General features: G+C 37.9%; 1 protein-coding gene across 1 annotated transcript in view; it reads right to left on the bottom strand.

Moving 5' to 3' along the window:
* Nucleotides 1-20,016, bottom strand: part of CCDC172 (coiled-coil domain containing 172) — an 88,495-nt gene that overhangs the window by 37,282 nt on the left and 31,197 nt on the right. Inside the window, exons 6-7 of the mRNA XM_021073407.1 lie at nt 2,609-2,710; nt 1,842-1,944 (exon numbers count right to left, since the gene is read on the bottom strand). Of these exons, the coding sequence (XP_020929066.1) occupies nt 1,842-1,944; nt 2,609-2,710 (205 nt within the window). The remainder of the gene's footprint in view (nt 1-1,841; nt 1,945-2,608; nt 2,711-20,016) is intronic.

Here is a 20,016-nt window from a genome sequence, read left to right as displayed (position 1 = left end):
CAAAAAGTCAAGGACACAGGAAGAACCACACAGAGATGAAGTAATATTAACTTTTTATAATTGCTTTCTTAGTGGTTAAAGTTTAATAAAAGTAGAAGTATAATTATAATAACCATAAAATAAAACTGGTTCTGAACTAGGGACAATTTTGCGCACCCACATCTGCTCAGGGGACATTCAGCAATGTCTGGAGACATTTTTGGTTGTCACAGCTGGGCGTGGGTGATGCTACTGGCATCTAGCGGGTAGAGGCCAGGAATGCACATCTTACACTCCTAGGACAACCCTCCCACAATAAAGAATAAACTGGCCAAAATCCCAACAGTGCCAAGTTTAAGAAACCCTGCTATAGAAGTAGCATCTATACCAACAGTAGTTAACTATGAAAATTTAAGTAAAAGGCAATTATTTAGAATTAGGTATACATTTGAACACACAGATGAAAAAGATTATTCTATTCCAGAGTTTAGGGATAAGTTTTGGTTTTAATGCTGCTGAATAATGTCGTATCATTTCTCACTATCATTAGCTCCTTGTCATTGCACTAATTATATGACTAATGGCGCGCTTCTCTAAAGTCTTTACACTTAGTGCTTTGACTCTGCTCTTCACATGTGAAATAACTTTTATGAACATACCAGAAAGGAAACTAAGCTACACATATTAAAGAACTGAAAATGGGAATTGATAAATGTTGGCATTTTCTTTAATAACTGCTAAATGCAAAGAATGGACTAGGTGTATAGATTGATGTTTCTTCCTGTACAAATTTCCTCTGTCACCATCTGTGAAGGAAAAGCTCTCTCTAACAGACTTTGTGTATTTAATTTTAACCCAGGGCAAATTTTTATGCCTCAGTGATAAGCCCACAAAACTGGAGTTCATATTGGCAGCCCTTACACTACTAACTAAAATGATACCAGTGGGCATTACCATTTCTAAAAGTCTAAAAAAATCAACGAGCAGATTGTCATTATAGAAACTCATTCTGCATCAAACCTATCACCCAAGAGATTGATATTTCATGCTTATAAAACTTAACATAAAATTAAATTGCAAATATTTTCTCACAATCTACAAATTTATGGCCTAAGGCAATACACTGCTAATATGAAGCATTTGTTCAGCTCTAGTGGACATATTTCCTATATGATTTATTGAAAGGAAGCTTCATTTGCCTCTTCATGGATTTGGTAATGAGGTTTCTGTTTCTTACATTAAGCCTAGAAATTATAGAAAGTTCTTTAAAATTAAGCTAGCAAATATAACACTGAATTATTGATAAATAACTGTGAAATCAAAAAACAGGGGGTTCTCCTTCTGTATATGACTATCATTTGACACCTTGGCCATTCATTCATTATCAAATACAAAAAAGCATCTAAATATTTCATACAGAAAATTCATTTTCATTCTTTAGGCACAAAACCAGAGTGACAGATTTCAAATAAAGTAGTAGACTGTGATTTTGCCCCTGAAATTTAAAAGGATAAAAAATAATTTCAATCATTCCACCCCAAAAGTTAGGAATAACAGAAAGAGACTTTTGGAAACAAAGCTTTGTCTTAATCTTTTAGGATGTGAGAAAATTCAAGAGTCCATGAGATATATGAAAAGATAAAATTGATTTCAGTGTTATCAACCTGATGCATTTATGTGTAGCACTTTCTAGTCTGTGAAGTGTTTGTATATTACCATGTTTCAGAATACACATAGAAGGAAATTAATGTCTTCACCTGGAACTTAAATAAAAACTCTGGATTTAACTTTATGCTGAAATCTACTTGACAACTTGAAAATTTATGAATTTTTTTTAACCAAAAGATGCTAAGCATTCTTACCTTAAGCATTCAGCATCATTCTGAGGTTTTTCAGTGATTTTTATTTTTTCTGCTTCTAAATTTTTGGTAGTACGAACAGCTTCATTTTTTTTATCTTCAAAATCTAAACAATTAAGAAAATTACTACAATCTTTGAAAAATTAAACATAAGGTTATCTTTATTCAATAATAAGAATAATACTCTGATTTGTGGTGCTTCATGTAAAATAAGTGTAACAATGATTTCTATTTTTCTACTTTAATACAGCAATTAAAGGCACAAAAAAGATCTTAACAAAATCTGTGACATTAAAAATACCAGGGAGTTCCCGTCGTGGCGCAGTGGTTAACGAATCCGACTAGGAACCATGAGGTTGCAGGTTCGGTCCCTGCCCTTGCTCAGTGGGTTAACGATCCGGCGTTGCCGTGAGCTGTGGTGTAGGTTGCAGACGCGGCTCGGATCCCGCGTTGCTGTGGCTCTGGCGTAGGCCGGTGGCTACAGCTCCGATTCAACCCCTAGCCTGGGAACCTCCATATGCCGCGGGAGCGGCCCAAGAAATAGCAACAACAACAAAAAGACAAAAAAATAAAAAAAAAATTAAAAAAAACAAATACAAAAAAAATACCAGACCTAACTCTGATCAATTCAGTGTTTCACCTATTCCTTTTTTACATCAATAACAGTACTATATTCCAATAGGTTAATACATTTTAAAACAATAATACAACCTGTAATCGGTACATATTTATATTTATCAGAAAAATAAACTAAATCATAAAGGTAATACCTTCGAGCTTTCTCTGCAAAGTAAATAATTCTTGTATTAATTCACTCTTTTGTTTTTGAAGTTCATTTAATTGGTCACTATCATGTTCCACTGATTTCATTTCTAGAAATGAATAGACAAAAAACATTTTGACTATTTAGGCTCTGCCTTATATATCTCAGTAATGATTAACTTTTTCTTGTTTAGTAAAAATTTAAGCAGTATATGGTCGATTTTAAGCCCCAACAGGCTTCCCTTGGTCACATAAGAACTGTTTCTTAATAAACTGACCAGGATTAGTTAAGTAAAAACTGGATACAAAAGAGTAAGTTAGCCGATGGTTAGACTACCAAAGAGAATTCAAAACAGTGTAATGTGGAGTTCCCGTTGTGGCTCAGGGGAAACAAATCTGACTAGCATCCGTGAGGACGCAGGTTCGATCCCCGGCCTCACCAACGGGTTAAGGATCCGGCGTTGCCGTAAGCTGTGGTGTAGATCACAGACGAAGCTCGGATCTGGCGTTGCCATGGCTGTGGTGTAGGACAGTGGCTACAGCTCCAATTTAACCTTAGCCTGGGAACCTCCATGTGCCGTGAAGGTAACCCTAGAAAGGCAAAAATAAAAAGCAAACAGCATAATATCACTAAGTAAAGCAAATTCCCAATGAAATAAGAAAACTCTATGCTTTATAACTGAAGCATATTTAAAGCGGCATTGCATAGTACTCACTACAAGGCTAAAAGATTCCACATTATTGCTAATGTTTTTTCTCCTACCTAAATGCCTTTCCCCTGCTTATTCCCAAAACGAACTCCAATTCACCCTTTAAGATTCATCTCATAATCTTTCAAATATTTTTTTCTGTTCCAGCATACACTCTGGGTCTTCAATTACCCATTTCTATGGACTGAATGCTTCTGACCCCCATCCACACCGCCAATTCATATGTAGAAGCTTAATCCCTGATGTGATAGTATTTAGAGGTGAGGCATGTATCAGTACTTCATTCATATTTATGCCTGAATAAAACTCTATTGTATAAGCACGCCATATTTTGCTTTTACATTCTTCAGTTGACAGACATTTACGTGTTTTCACTTTTTGGTTACCATGAACAATGCTGCTATGAATGTTCATGTACAAGTTCTTATGTAGACGTGTGTTTTCAATTATCTTGAAATACCTAGGGATGGAATTGTGGGTCATAGGGTAACCCTAGGCTTAATACTTTGAGAATCTGTCAAATTGTTTTCCAAAGTAGTTGTATAATTTTACATTCCTACCAGCAATGTATGAGGTTTCCAATTTCTCTACAGCCACATAAATGACATCTCATTGTGGTTTTGATTTGCACTTTTCTAATTACTTTGAGCATGTTTCATGTGGCCATCTGTATACTTTTTTTAAATAAATGTTATTTAAATTCTTCATCCATTGAAAATGAGTTATTTTTCTTTTTATTGAATGAGTTGTAAGTGTTCTTTATATATTCTGGATGCTAGTCCCTTATCAGACATATGATTTGCAAATATTTTCTACAATTCTGTGGGTGGTTGTCTCTTCACTTTTTTGATCATATTTTTTGAAACACAAGAGTTTGAATTTTGATGAAGTCCTATGTATTCTTTATTCTTCATCACCAGTGAATCCCAGAAAAACATTTCCTTATCCTAGATTTTTGAGATTTACAACTGTGTTTGATTCTAAGAGTATTATATTTTAGCTCTTATATTTAATGTTTGATCCATTTCGATTTAGTTTTTATGTACAGTGTGAGGTAGATGTCCACATTCGTTCTTTTGCATGGGGATATCCAGTTACACTAGCACTGCTACTTTAAAAGACTATTCTTTTCTAATTGAATTGTCTTGGCATCCTTGTAAAAATCAACTGACCATACATGTATGAATTTATTTCCAGATTCTCAATTATATTTTCTTAATCTATATGCCCATACTCATAACAGTACCACACTGCCTTGATTACTGCAGTTCTGTAGTAAGTTTGAAATCAGAAAGTATGAGTCTTTCAACTAATTTTTCAGGTTTGTTTTGGCTGTTACTGGTCCTCTACATTTCCATGAATTTTAGACTCACTGTGAAAAGCCAGTTAGAATGTTTGATAGGGATTGTACTGAATCTGCAGATCAGTTTGGGGAGTACTGCCATCTTAACAATTAGATCTTCCAATCCATCAACTCATGATGACTTTCCATTTACTTAGATCTTTTTAAATTCCATTCAACAATGTTTTTTGTAGTTTTAGTGTACAAGTCTTATACTTTTGTTAAATGTATTCCTAAGTATTTTACCATTTTTAATTGTAAATTGAATGTTTTAGATTTAATTTATAAATTGTTCATTTTTAGTATATTAAAATATAATTGATTTGTGTATACTGATGTAATAACCTGCAATCTTGCTGAACTTACTAGTTCAAAATTTTTTCCTGCCAAATCCCTAAGATTTCTATACACAAGACCATTTTAACTTTAAATAGAGATAGTTTTACTTCTTCCTTTCCAATACAGATGTTTTTTATTTCTTATTCTTTCCTGCTTTCCCAGGCTACAATCTCTAGTAAAACATATAAAAGTAGAAGGAATGGATGTCTTTGTCTTTTCCTAATTATAGGTGAGACATTTTCACTTTTTCATTTCTAACAGCATTCACTTTAGATTTTTCATAGATTTCTTTATCAGGTTGAGAATGGTTCCTCTTACGTGTAGTTTACTGAATTTTTTTTTTTTTTGTCTTTTTTGTCTTTTTGTTGTTGTTGTTGTTGTTGTTGTTGTTGTTGTTGCTATTTCTTGGGCCGCTCCCGCGGCATATGGAGGTTCCCAGGCTAGGGGTTGAATCGGAGCTGTAGCCACCGGCCTACGCCAGAGCCACAGCCACGCGGGATCCGAGCCGCGTCTGCAACCTACACCACAGCTCACGGCAACGCCGGATCGTTAACCCACTGAGCAAGGGCAGGGACCGAACCTGCAACCTCATGGTTCCTAGTCGGATTCATTAACCACTGCGCCACGACGGGAACTCCTGAATTTTTTTTTTTTTTAATCATGAAAGGGTGTTGGATTTTGTCAAATGCTTTTTCTGAATCTTTGATTATTTTTATCTTTTATTTATCACTTTATTACATTCATGATCTTGAGTATATTTACAACATCAATTTTTAAAATGTTTCTCTGCCAATTGCATTATCTCTGTGATTTCTGGATTTTTTTTTTTTTCTTTTAACAGTTGCACCTGTGGCATATGGAAGTTCCTGGGCTAGGAGTCTAATCTGAGCTGCAGCTGCCAGCCTACACCACAGCCACAGCAATGTCAGATCCAAGCTGCATCTGCAACCTACGTTGCAGCTTGTGGAAACACTGGATCCTTAACCCATTGAGCAGGGCCAGGGATTGAACCCGCATCCTCACCAACAATACGTCAGATTCTTAACCCAATGAGGCACAATGGGAATTCCTGGAGATGTTTCTATTGACCTAATTTCCTCTTTGCTCTGAGTTACAACTTGCCTTTTCATACATATAGTGGTTTTTTATTGGATACTTGACGTTGTATTCACTATTTTGTGGAATATTTGAATTTTGCTATCTTCTCCTAAAGCATGTTGATGCTTGTTATTCAGCAGACATTAGGTAACATAATGAGGTTCAAACCTTGCTTTTAAGATTTTTTTAAAAGAGTGCAGAATAGCCTTAAGTCTAAGGCTAATTTGAATCCTACTATTAAGCGAGGACTCTTCTGTTTAATGAGATCTTTCTATTCTGACAAGATGGAACATTAATATCTTCCAGGCCAGTGTGCGTTCTTAGTATTGTTGACCTTATGATTCCTTAGCAGTTTTTCTTTACTCAGCCTAGTGGATTTTTCCCTTAGGTATTCACAGAGTATTATACAGCTAAGGACTCAAACCACCATCTATGCAGATTTCTGAAGGTTTTTGTGTGTTCTTTCCTCAAGTACATTGTCCTGAAAATTTCAGCTAACTCAGCCTCCCTGAACTCCAATTTTTGTATCTTCAACTCAATTAGACCACTTTGCTTTGCTTAAGTTCCCCCTTCTAGTCCTGTAAAATATATATATATATATAATACATACATACACACACGTACCCAGGTAAAAAGCTAGGGTAATCAAAGGGCTCACTTCAAGTGATTTCTTTCTATTATGGATCATAGTCTTAATCTCTTGTCCTCAATATCTAAAAATAGATTTTTATAGATTTTCTCCAGTTCTAATTGTTTGTGCTATGCTGCTTCCTGATCATAAATGGAAGTTCTCCAAATATATTTAAATTATCCCTTTACTTGTCTGTCTTCCAATGTAGACCATAAGTTCCATGAAAATAGGAAATATGCTTCATTTATCTTTAAACTCCAATTCTTGGAGTTCCCATCATGGCTCAGTGGAAATGAATCCGACTGGCATCCGTGAGGATGCAGATTCGATCCCTAGCCTTGCTCAGCGAGTTAAGGATCCAGCGTTGCTGTGAACTGTGGTGTAGGTTGCAGACACAGCTCGGTTCTGGCATTGTTGTGGCTGTGGTATAGGCCAATGGCTGTATCTCTGATTCAGCCCATAGCTGGGAACCTCCATATGTCATGGATGCAGCCCTAAAAAGACAAAAACAAACAAACAAACAAACAAAAAAAAAAAAAACCTCCAATTCTTGCACAGTGCTTGTCATGATGCATAGAGAATACACAGTGTGGTGAATTGAACTCAATAAATTATGTAATTGAATTAAAAGATAATGTTCTTGTCAACTAATTTAAACTTAATTTAAAATGGACAATTCTATGAAAAGAAATTTAATAGACTCACATTTATGCTTCTGCCCATTTAATAAATGAATTTTTTTTTAGGTATATGGAAGTTCCCAGGCTAGGGGTGGAATCAGAGCAGCAGCTGCCAGTCTATGCCGCAGCCACAGCATCGTGGGATCTGAGGCACATCTGCAACGTACACCACAGATCTTTTCTACTGCCTCAATTTTACTGCCAGATCCTTAACCCACTGAGCAGGGCCAGGAATCAAACCCATATCCTCATGGATACTAGTTGGGTTCATTCCCATTGAACCATGGAACTTGAATGAATATTTAAAATACAAGCACAATTACATACTAATAATTAAGAGAGGTATTCCAGGACACATAACAATCTTATAAGAGAAAAAAATTAATATAAGAGAAAAAAATTAATATAATTATTTATATTAATTTTTATAATAAGAGAAAAAATCTTATAAGAGAAAATAAGAGAATCTTATGAGAAAAAAGTATAAGAAAAAATTAATATAATTATTTATTTTAATTAATATAATTAATTAAATAATTAATATAATTATTTATATTAATTTTTATAATGAGAAAAAAATCTTATAAGAGAAAATAAGAGAATCTTATGAGAAAAAATTATAAGAAAAAAATTAATATAATTATTTATTCACTATGAATTGATTAGACATTCTGTGATAAAACTATCTTTATAAAATTTAGGCAAGAGTGATGGAGAAATTTTGGACTTAAATATTCATGAAGTAGAGGATATATTATTTTTTTTAGTCCTTATTCTCTGGGTTAAATGGAAAAGGCATAGTTCCAAGACTACTTCTCCCAAGAAAAAATAAAAGTGTATTAATTCCCTATGAAGCTTACAAAACAGAAAGAATAAATACAATATTTGTGATAACAAAATTCCCACTTTTCTACTGCCTCAATTTTTCATTTTTATATATATTTTTTTCTTTTTAGAGCTGCAAGTGCTGCATATGGAAGTTCCTAGGCTAGGGGTTGAATTGCAGCAGCAGCTGCCAGCCTACACCACAGCCACCGCAACATGCGATCTGAGCTCTGTCTGCTACCTACACCACAGCTCACAGCAAAGCCACATACTTAACCCACTGAGCAGGGCCAGTGATCTAACCCACGTCCTCATGGATACTAGTCAGGTTCGTACCTCTAAGCCACAATGGAAACCCCAACATTCTTTTCCTCATATTATCCTCCACCATGCCCTGTCACTAGTGACTGGATATAGTTCCCTGTGCTATAGAGCAGGACCTCATTGTTCACCCATTCTAAATGTAATATTTTGCATATACTAATCCCAAACTCTCAGTTCCTCCCACTCCCTCCCCCTACCCCTTGGCAACAACAAGCCTGTTTTGTATGTCCATGAGTTTGTTTCTGTTCTGTAGATAGGTTCAACGATGCCATATTTTAGATTTCACATATAAGTGATATCATGTGGTATTTGTCTTTCTCTTTCTGACTTATTTCACTAAGTATGAGAATCTCTAGTTCCATCCATGTTGCTGCAAATGCAATTATTTTGTTTATTTATGCCTGCATAGTATTCCATTGTGTATATGAACCACATCTTCTTAATCCATTCATCTGCTGATGGATATTTAGGTCCTTTCCATGTCTTGGTTATCGTGAATAGTGGTGCAGTGAACATAGGGTGCATTTTTTGCATAAAAATTTTGTCTGATTATATGCCCATGAGTGGAATTACTGAATCATATGGCAGTTCTATATTTAGTTTTCTGAAGTACCCTCATACTGTTTTCCAAAGTGGTTGTACAAATTTACATTCCCACCAGCAGTGTAGGAGGGTTCCCTTTCTCCTACACCCTCTCCAGCATTTGTTGTTTGTAAACATATTAATGATTGGCATTCTGACCAGTGTGAGGAGGTTTCTCATGGTAGTTTTGATTTGAATTTCTCTAATAGTGAGTGATGTTGAGCATTTTTTCATGTGCCTATTGGATATCCCTATGTCATCTTTGGGGAAATGTCTATTGAGGTCTTTTTTCCCACTTTTCAATGGTTTTTTTTTTTTTTTTTTTTTTTTTTGCACTAGAATTGTATGAGCTGTTTTTATATATTGGAGATTAAACTCTTGTCAGCTGCATCATTTGCAACTAATTTCTCCCATTCCGTAGGTTGTCTTTTTGTTTTTGTTTTTTATGGTTTCCTTTGCTGTGCAAAAGACTGTAAGTTTGATTAAGTCCTATTGGTTTATTTTTGTTTTTATTTCTATTGCCTTGGGAGACTGACCTAAGAAAACATTTGTATGGTTGAAGTCAGAGAATATTTTGCCTGTGTTCTCTTCTAAGAGTTTTATGGTGTCTTGTCTTACATTTAAAGCTTTAAAGCCATTTTTAGTTTATTTTTATGCATAGCATGACAGAGTGTTCTAGTGTCTTTGATTTATATGCCTCTATCCAGTTTTCCCAGCACCACTTGCTAAAGAGACTGTCTTTTCCAATTTTATATTCTTGCCTCCTTTGTTGAAGATTAGTTGACCACAGGTGTCCAGGGTTATTTCTGGGTCCTCTCTTCTGCTCCATTGGTCTGTATATATGTTTTCATACCAATATCACACTGTCTTGATTACTGTAGCATTACAATATTGTCTGAAGTCTGGGAGAGTTATGCCTCTTGCTTAGTACTTGTTCCTCAGGGCTGCTTTGGCAATCCTGGGTCTTTTATAGTTCCATAGATTTTAGATTGTTCTAGTTCTGTGAAAAATGTCATGGGTAATTTGATAGTTATCACATTAAATCTGTAGATTGCTTGGGTAGTATGGCCATTTTAACAATATTAATTCTCCCAATCCAGGCGCATGATATATCTTTCAATTTCTTTGAATCCTCTTCAATTTCCTTGATTAATGTTTTATAGTTCTCAGCATATGAGTCTTTCACCTCCTTGGTCAGGTGTATTCCTGGGTATTTAATTGTGGGGTAGAATTTTAAAAAGTTATTTTTTATACTCCTTTTCTACTGTTTCATTGTTAGTATACAGAAATGCATGTCATCTGCATAGAGTGATAATTTTACTTTTTTGCTTTCAATTTGGATACCTTTTATTTCTTTTGTTTGTCTTATTGCTGTGGCTAGGACTTCTAATAGTATGCTGAATAAAAGTGATGAGAGTGGGCATCTTTATCTTGTTCCTTATTTCAGAGAAGGCTTTCAGCTTTTTCTGTTGAGTATTATATTGGCTGTGGGTTTGCCATGAATGGCTTTTATTATGTTAAGATATGTTCTCTCTATACCCACTTTGGTAGGAGTTTTGATCATGAATGGATGTTGGATTTTGTCAAATGCTTTAACACACATATGGAGATAATCATGTGGTTTTTAACTTTTCTTTTCTTAATGTGGTGTTGATTGATTTGAATATGTTGAACCGTCCTTGTGAAATTGAGATGAGTCTCACTTGGATTCAGTTGGCTGAAATTTTGTTGAGAATTTTTGCATCTATACTCATCAAAGATATTGATCTATAATTTTCTTTGTCTGGTTTTCATATTAGAGTGATGGTGCCTTCATCGAATGTCTTTTGGAGTGTTCCTTCTTCCTCAATCTTTTGGAAAAAATGTTAAAGGATGCGGTATAAGTCTTTCTTGTATGTTTTGTAGAATGTGCTTATGAAGCCATTTGGTCCTGGGCTTTTGTTTGCAAGAAGTGTTTTTTGTTGTTCTTTTTGTCTTTTTCTAGGGCCACTCCCATGACATATGGAGGTTGCCAGGCTAGGGGTCTAATCAGAGCTATAGCCACCAGTGTATGCCAGAGCCACAGCAATGCAGAGTCCGAGCTGCATCTGCAACCTACACCACAGCTCATGGCAACTCCGGATCCTTAACCCACTGAGTGAGGCCAGGGATCGAACCCACAACCTCATGGTTCCTAGTCAGATTCGTTAACCACTGAGCCACGAAGGGAACTCACAGAAGTGTTTTTTATTACGTATTCAACTTCATTTCTAGAGATCACTCTGTTCAAATGATCTATTTTCTAGGTTCATATAGACATAGTCTAGGGCATACATCACTGGTAAGTTGTCCATGCCTTCCAGGTTGTCAAATTTGTTGGAATATAATTGTTCATAGTATTCTCTTATGGTTTTTTGTATTTCTGTGCTATCCAATAAGGTTTCTCCTTTTTCATTTATTTTATTTATTTGGGTTGTTCTCTCTTCTTATTGAGTTTGGCCAGAGGTTTGTCTCTCTTTTATTCCCCCTTAATTTTTAGAGCCATTACCCACAGCATATGGAAGTTCTCAGGCTAGGGATCTAATTAGAGTGGTAGCTGCCAGCATACACCACAGCTCATGGCAACACTGGATCCTTAAGCCACTGAGAAGGTCCATGTATCAAAACTGTATCCTTATGGACATGAGTTGGATTCATCACAACTGAGCCATAACTGGAACTCCAGTATGTCAATATTGTTGACCCTTTCAAACAAGAAGATCTTGGTTTTATTGATTTTTTTCTATTTTTTTGAATCTCTATTGATTTTCTCTCTGATCTTTATGATTTCCTTCTTTCTGCTTACTTTAGGTCTTAGTTGCTCTTCTTTTTCTAATTCTTTTACTTGGTAGGTTATGTTGTAGATTTGAGATTTTTCTTCTTTTTTGAGGAAGGCCTGTATTCCTATCAACTGCTCTCTAAGAACTTATACAGCATCCCACAGATTTTCAATAGTAGTATTTTAATTATCATTTACCTTGAGGTATTTTTTAATTTCCCTTTTGATTTCCTCATGACCATTGTTTTTTTAGTATCATGTTCTTTAGTCTCCATAGAGTCAGTTTTTTCAATTACTTTTCTGTGGTTGAGTTCTAGTTTCATGCCACCGTGGTCAGAGAAGATACTTGAAAAATTTTCTATACTCTTAAATTGGCTAAGGTGAATTTTGTGCCCATGTATCAGTCAATCTTTGAGAATGTTCCACATGCACTTGGAAAGAATGTATATTCCCGGTTTCTTGGATATAATATGTAATGTCCTAAAAATATCAATTAAGTCAAACTGTTCTCTTGTGTCATCTAGGATCTCTGTTGCCTTACTGATTTTCTGTCGAGAGGATCTGTCCATTGATGAGAGTAGAATGATAAAATTTCCTATTATTATTGTATTCCCATCAATTTCTTCTTCCTGTTTTTTAGTATTTGTTCCATGTATTTGAGTGCTCCTTTATTAGGGGCATATATATTGACAAGTACAATATCCTCTTCTTGAAAGGATCCTTTTATCATTAAACAATATCCTTCCTTGTCCTTCTATATGGCCTTTGTTTTATTTTTTTCTTTTGTAACGATTTTTTTTCATTATACCTGGTTTACAGTATTCCAGCAGTGTGACCCAGTATACATACATATATACATTCTTCATTCTCACATCATCATGTTCCACCATGAGCGACTAGACATAGTTCCTAGGGCTACACAGCAGGATCTCATTGCTAATCCATCCCGAAGGCTACATTCAGCATCTATTTACCCAAAGCTACCAGTCCCTCCCACTCCCTCCCCTTCCCCCTTGGCAACCACAAGTCTATTCTCCAAGTCCATGAGTTTCTTTTCTGTGGAAAGGTTCTTTTGTGCCATATATTATATTCCAGATATGTGATATCATATGGTACTTGTCTTTCTCTTTCTGACTTCCTTCACTCAGGATGAGAGTCTCGAGTTCCATCCATGCTGCAAATGGCATTATTTTGTTCTTTTTTATGGCTTAGTAGTATTCCATTCCACACACACACACACACACACACACACACACACACACACACGTCATCTTAACGCAATCATCCGTCGATGGACATTTAGGTTGATCCCATGTCTTGGCTATTGTGAATAGTGCTCCAACAAACATGCGGGTGCACGTGTCTTTTTCAAGGAAAAGTTTTGTCCGGATATATGCCCAAGAGTGGGATTGCTGGGTCATATGGTAGTTCTATGTATAGTTTTCTAAAGTGCCTCCATATTGTTCTCCATAGTGCTTATACCAATTTATATTCCCACCAACAGTGCAGGAGGGTTCCCCTTTCTCCACATCCTCTCTAGCATTTGTTATTTGTGGACTTAGTAATGATGGTCATTCTGACTGGTGTGAGGTGGTACCTCATGGTGGTTTTGACTTGCATTTCTCTAATAAACGGTGATGTTGAGCATTGTTTCATGTGCTTGTTGGCCATCTGTATATCTTCCTTGGAGAAATGTCTCTTCAGGTCCTTTGCCTATTTTTCAATTGGGTTGTTGGGTTTTTTGCTGTTGAGTTGTATAAGTTGTTTGTATATTTTAGAGATGAAGCCCTTGTCTGTTGCATCATTTGAAACTGTTTTCTCCCATTCTGTAAGTTGTCTTTTTTTTTTTTTTTAATGGTTTCCTTTGCTGTGCAGAAGCTTGTCAGTTTGATTAGGTCCCATTGGTTTATTTTTGCTTTTACTTCTGTTGCTCTGGGAGACTGACCTGAGCAAACATTTGTAAGGTTGATGTCAGAGAATGTTTTGCCTACGTTCTCTTCCAGGAGTTTGATGGTGTCTTGTCTTCCATTTAAGTATTTAAGCCATTTTGAGTTTATTTTTGTGCATGGTGGGAGGGTGTGTTCCAGTTTCTTTGATTTACATGCAGCTGTCCAGTTTTCCCAGCAACGCTTGCTGGAAAGACTGTCTCTTTTCCATTTTATATTCTTGCCTCCTTTCTCAAAGATTAGTTGCCCATAGGTGTCTGGGTTTATTTCTGGGTTCTCTCTTCTGTTCCATTGGTCGGTATGTCTGTTTGGGTACCAGTCCCACACTGTCTTGATGACTGTGGCTTTGTAATATTGCCTGAAGTCTGGGAGAGTTGTGCCTCCTGCTTGGTTTTTGTTCCTTAGGATTGCTTTGGCAATTCTGGGTCTTTTGTGGTTCCATACAAATTTTTGGATTGTTTGTTCTAGTACTGTGAAAAATGTCATGGGTAGTTTGATAGGGACTGCATTGAATCTGTAGATTGTTTTGGGCAGTATGGCCATTTTTACAATATTAATTTTTCTAACCCAGGAGCATGGAATATCTTTCCATTTCTTTACATCTTCTTTAATTTCCTTGACTAGTGTTTTATAGTTCTTGGCATATAAGTCCTTTACCTCCTTGGTCAGGTACATTCTCAAGTATTTGATTTTTGGGGGTACAATTTTAAAAGGTATTGTATTTTTGTATTCCTTTTCTAATAGTTCATTGTTAGTATACAGAAACGGGACTGATTTCTGAATGTTAATCTTATATCCTGCTACTTTGCTGAATTTGTGGATCAGTTCAGGTAGTTTTTGGGTTGAGTCCTTGGGGTTTCTCTGTGTAGTATCATGTCATCTGCATACCGTGACCATTTTACCTCTTCTCTTCCAATTTGGATACCTTTTCTTTCTTTTGTTTGTCCGATTGCTGTGGCTAGGACTTCCAATACTATGTTGAATAACAGTGGTGAGAGTGGGCATCCTTGTCTTGTTCCAGAATTTAGTGGGAAGGCTTTCAGCTTTCCTCCATTGAGTTATATTATATTTGCTGTGGGTTTGACATAAATGGCTTTGATTATGGCAAGGAATGTTCCCTCTATACCCACTTTGGTAAGAGTTTTGATCATGCATGGATGTTGGACTTTGTCAAATGCTTTTTCTGCATGTTTTTCTGCATCTATTGAGAGGGATCATATGGTTTTTGAGGGGTTTTTTGTTGTTAATGTGGTGTATGACGTTGATTGATTTGCATATGTTGAACCATCCTTGTGAACATGGGATGAATCCCACTTCGTCATGGTGTATGATCTTTTTATATGTTGTTGGACTTGGTTGGCTAAAATTTTGAGAATTTTGGGGTCTATATTCATCAAAGATATTGGCCAATAGTTTTCTTTTTTGGTGGTATCTTTGTCTGGTTTGGCTACTAAAACCAGTACCACTAGGGTGATGGTGGCATCATAGAATGTCTTTGGGTGTGTTCCATCTTCTTCAACCTTTTGGAAAAGTTTAAGGAGGATGGGTATAAGTTCTTCTTTGTAGGTTTAGTAGAATTTGCCTGTGAAGGCATCTGGTCCTGGACTTTTATTTGTAGGGATTGTTTTTATGACATATTCTTTTTCATTTCTAGTGATTGGTCTACTCAGTTGATCTATTTCTTCTTGATTCAGTTTTGGCAGGCTGTAATTCTCTAGAAAGTTGTCCATTTCTTCTAGGTTGTCAAATTTGTTGGCATGCAATTTTTCATAGTATTCTCTTATGGTTTTTTGTATTTCTGCAATATCTGTTGTGATTTCTCCTTTTTCATTTCTTATTTGGTTTTTTCCTGTCCTCTTCTTGGTGAGTCTGGCCAGAAACTTGTCTATTTTGTTTACCTTTTCAAAGAACTAGCTCTTGGTTTGGCTGATTTTTTTCCATTGCTTTTTGAATCTCTATTTTATTGATTTCCTCTCTGATCTTTATGGTTTCCTTTCTTCTGCTGACTTTAGGTTTCATTTGTTCTTCTTTTTCTAATTCATTTAGGTTGTGGGTTAAATTGTCGATTTGATTTTTTTTTTCCTGTTTGAGCTTGTGTTGCCATGAATGTCCCTCTGAGCACTGCTTTTGCACCATCCTATAGATTTTGAGTGGTTGTGTCTTCATTATCACTTGTCTCGAAGTATTTTTGAATTTCCTTCTTGATTTCCTCATTGACCCATTGGTTTTTTAGTAGCATGTTGTTTAGTCTCCACGTAGTTCATTTTTTCTCATTTCTTTTCCTGTGGTTGATTTCTAGTTTCATGCCATTGTAGTCAGAGAAGATACTTGAAATAATATCCTTAATCTTAAATTTGTTAAGGTTAGCTTTGTGCCCCAGTATGCGACTGATCCTTGAGAAAGTTCCATGTGCACTTGAGAAGAATGTATATTCTGATTATTCTGATTTTTTTGGATGTAATGTCATGAAAATGTCACTTAGTTCCTTTCTAGAGGAATCTGTATTACCGTTCATATCTACTCTTAATTCCTTGATATTCAGCCTTAATTTCTTCAGTATTTTCACTATCTTTTTTTTTTTTTTTTTTTTTGTCTTTTGTCTTTTTGTCTTTTGTTGTTGTTGTTGTTGTTGTTGCTATTTCTTGGGCCGCTCCCGCGGCATATGGAGGTTCCCAGGCTAGGGGTTGAATCAGAGCTGTAGCCACCGGCCTACACCAGAGCCACAGCAATGCGGGATCCGAGCCGCGTCTGCAACCTACACCACAGCTCACGGCAACGCCGGATCATTAACCCACTGAGCACGGGCAGGGACCGAACCCGCAACCTCATGGTTTCTAGTCGGATTCGTTAACCACTGCGCCACGACAGGAACTCCACTATCTCTCTTTTGAACTCAGTGTCTGTCAGATTGTAGAGGTCTGTTTCATTGTTTGCTGCTTCATGTGAATTCTGTTCTTTTAACTAGGAATGATTCATGAGCATCTTCATCTTGCTTATGTTTTTCTTTTCTGAGTTTAGGGAAGCCAAACTAGTCTTGGAGGGCTACTTCTATGCAAGAGCACCCCTTTGTATTTTCTGGGGAGCTACTATTTATTTTTGGCATGGGAGTTTGTATATTTGCTGTCTCTTTCTTTGGTGTGAGCAGGCTGTTATCCCAGGGTGCTGAGTGTGTTACCGGGGAGAAAGAGACAGTGGATAGGGCTAGTAGTCGGTGCCTGGTTGCTGGGCTTTTAACAGCAGCAAAGAACTGCAGGAAGGTGGGACAGGCTACTCCTAGTTTCAGGGCCCTGGGAAGTGGTAATGAGCCTAGGCAGATTTACAAGGTGCCCAGAGCATTTGGCAATTGCAGCAGCAGGGTGTGTGAGTTCCCATGGTAGCAACAACGGGTAGTATTCAATTGCAATGCCCTCCTCTGATGTGATTGGAACCACAGGTGGTGCCGTTCAGGGACCCCTAGTGGTGGCAGGCCACGCCCACCTCTGGAGTCAGTGATAACTGTGGTGATTTGTCCCTGCCACCTGCAGACCATTCAAAAAGCACCCTGTCTCACTCAGCCCACACAGGAGGCGCTGCAAAATCTTCTCCTAGTTGCAGGATCCTGGGAAGTGACTGAGATCAAGCGTGTAGACACTGTTCAAAGCATTCCACAGGGGCAGCAACAGGGCCAGTGTGCTCCCAGGGGTGCAAGAGCAACAACAGGTGGTGTTCAGTCACAATGCCTCCTTTGTGGTACCCTTGAGGCACTTGGGGCCACAAGTGGTGCCTGTTCATGGACCCCTAGTGGTGGCAGGGCACACCCACCTCTGGAATCAGAGATAACTGCAGTGGCTTGCCCCCATCACCTGAAGACCATGCAAGAAGCACCCTGTCCTGCCTAGCCCACACAGGAGGTGCTGCACAAGCTGCTCCTAGTTGTAGGGTCTTGGGAAAGGACAGTGATCAAGCATCTGGGTGCTGCACAGAGCACTTGGCAGTGGTAGCTGCAAGCCAGGTGTGTTCCCAGGAAGGTGAGAGCAATAACATGTGGTTCTTGATTGCAGTACCCTCTTATTTTTGCCAACACTGAGGTGACTGGGGCCACAGGTGGAGCCCACTCACAGGCCCCCAGTGGTGGCAGGCCACAACTCCCTCTGGCCTCTGAGATGACTGCTGTGGTCCATCCCTGCTGCCTGTAGATCGCCCAAGAGGCACTGCTTTGCACTTAGTTCCACTCTGCCCTTAGTCTACACAAAAGGTTCCCAGCCACCTGAAGCCTGAACAAGAAGCGCCCAGGCTCCCATAGGCAAAACAAGTGGCTTCTCACCACTGGTAGCCTGCATCAGAGGCTCCCTGCCTTCTGAGAGCCGGAGCGTGCATGCACAGGGAGATTGCTATGGCAGTCCACCCTCCTCCTCTCATCCTCCCCAACAACGGCACCTTGCTTCTCCTGTAGGCCCAGACCTTCTCCCAGGTTCCCTCTGCCATGGCGATCCACTCCCCAGCCCATAGAACACCATTCCCCTGCCCATGCCGCACTGCTCCTTGGCCCCTCAGGCTGTTTCCACACAGCCAACCCTAGTCCTCTCCCTGGGACTGGCCTCTGAGGCCTAAATCTCAGCACCCAGCCCCTACCCAAGGGTCTTAGGGTGTGGTGTCTGGGCTGGTGGTGCAGATGATCTGTGCGGCTCTCACTCTATTTTGTCCTCAGTTCAGCTGCTGCACTTTTCTCAGCGACTTTGAGGTCCCTCCATCTCAGCTGATCTCCCTGTCAGATAGGTGACTCCCCAGGGTGTGGGTTCCTTTTCTTCTTCACAGCTCGCTCTCAGGAATGCTACTCCTGTCCTGATTCCTTTTCTCTCTCTTTTGTTCTACCCAGTTATGTCAAAGGTTTCATGCCCTTTTTGGGGGTTTAAGTTCTTCTGCCAGCATTCAGTCGATGTTCCATGCAAGCTGTTTTACATGTAGATGTGTTTTTTTGTTTGTTTGTTTGTTTGTTTGATGTGTTTGTGGGAGAAGGTGAGCATGACGTCTTAGTCCTCCACCATCTTGATCCGCCTCCTCTGGCCTTTGTTTTAAATTCTACCTTGTCTGATATGAGTTTTGTGACTCACACTTTACTGTCATTTCCTCTTACTTCCATTCACATGAAATATCTTTTTCCATCCCCTCACTTTCAATTTATATGTGTCCTTTGCCCTAAGGTGAGTGTCTTGTAGGCAGCATACTGTAGGCTCTTGTTTTTTCATCCAGTCTGCCACTCTGTGTCTTTTGCTTGGAGCATTCATTCCATTGACATTTAAGATAATTATCAAACAAGATGTATTTATTGCCTTTAAGTCTTGTTTTCCATTTGGTTCTGTTTCTCCTTTGTTCCTTTTTCCTAGTTGGATGATTTCCTTTTATTTTATGCTTGTGTCCCCTTCTTTTTAGTTTTTGTGAATATATTGTTTGGTTTTGATTTGTGGTTGCCATGTTGTTTGAGGATGTTGACCCCTTCCTATATCTGCTTGCTTTAGCCTGACAGCATATAGGCTTAAATGCATTCTAAAAAACAAGAGTCTTGGAGTTCCTGGTGTGGCACAGTGAAAATGAATTCGACTAGAAACCACAAGACTGTGGGTTTGATCCCTGGCCTCACTCAGTGGTTTAAAGATCTGGCATTGCCATAAGCTGTGGTCACAGATTCGGACCCGGATGTGGCTGAGGCTGTGGAGTAGGCGGGCAGCGGTATTTCTGATTAGACCCCTGGCCTGGGAAACTCCATATGCTGCAGATGCAGCCCTAACATTAAAAAAAAAAAAAAAAAAAAAAAAAGTGTAGATTTTACTTCCCTCCCCATTTATGATTTTGATGTCTTTTACATCTTCATGTTATCCTTTTGCTGTTTCTTGTGCTTTTCACTGCTTTTACAATTTTTTTTCCTTTTAGATCTGTATACTCTAATTACTTTCCAGTTGTGATTTCCCCCATCTTACATCTTATTTCCTTTCTGTTTAGAGACCTTTCAATATTTCTTTTAGAATGGGTTTAGTATTGCTGTATTATTTTAGTTTTTGTTTTTTGGAGAAATTCTCTACTTCTTATTTTAAATGACAATCTTGCTGGGTTGAGTATTCGAGCCTACAATTTTTTCCCTTTTAGTTCTTTGAATATATGTATTTTC

This window comes from Sus scrofa, chromosome 14 (assembly GCF_000003025.6).
Source record: "Sus scrofa isolate TJ Tabasco breed Duroc chromosome 14, Sscrofa11.1, whole genome shotgun sequence".
Classification (NCBI taxonomy): Eukaryota; Metazoa; Chordata; class Mammalia; order Artiodactyla; family Suidae; genus Sus; species Sus scrofa.
Note: the sequence above shows the minus strand (reverse complement) of the source record. Positions and strands in the feature narration are given on the sequence as shown.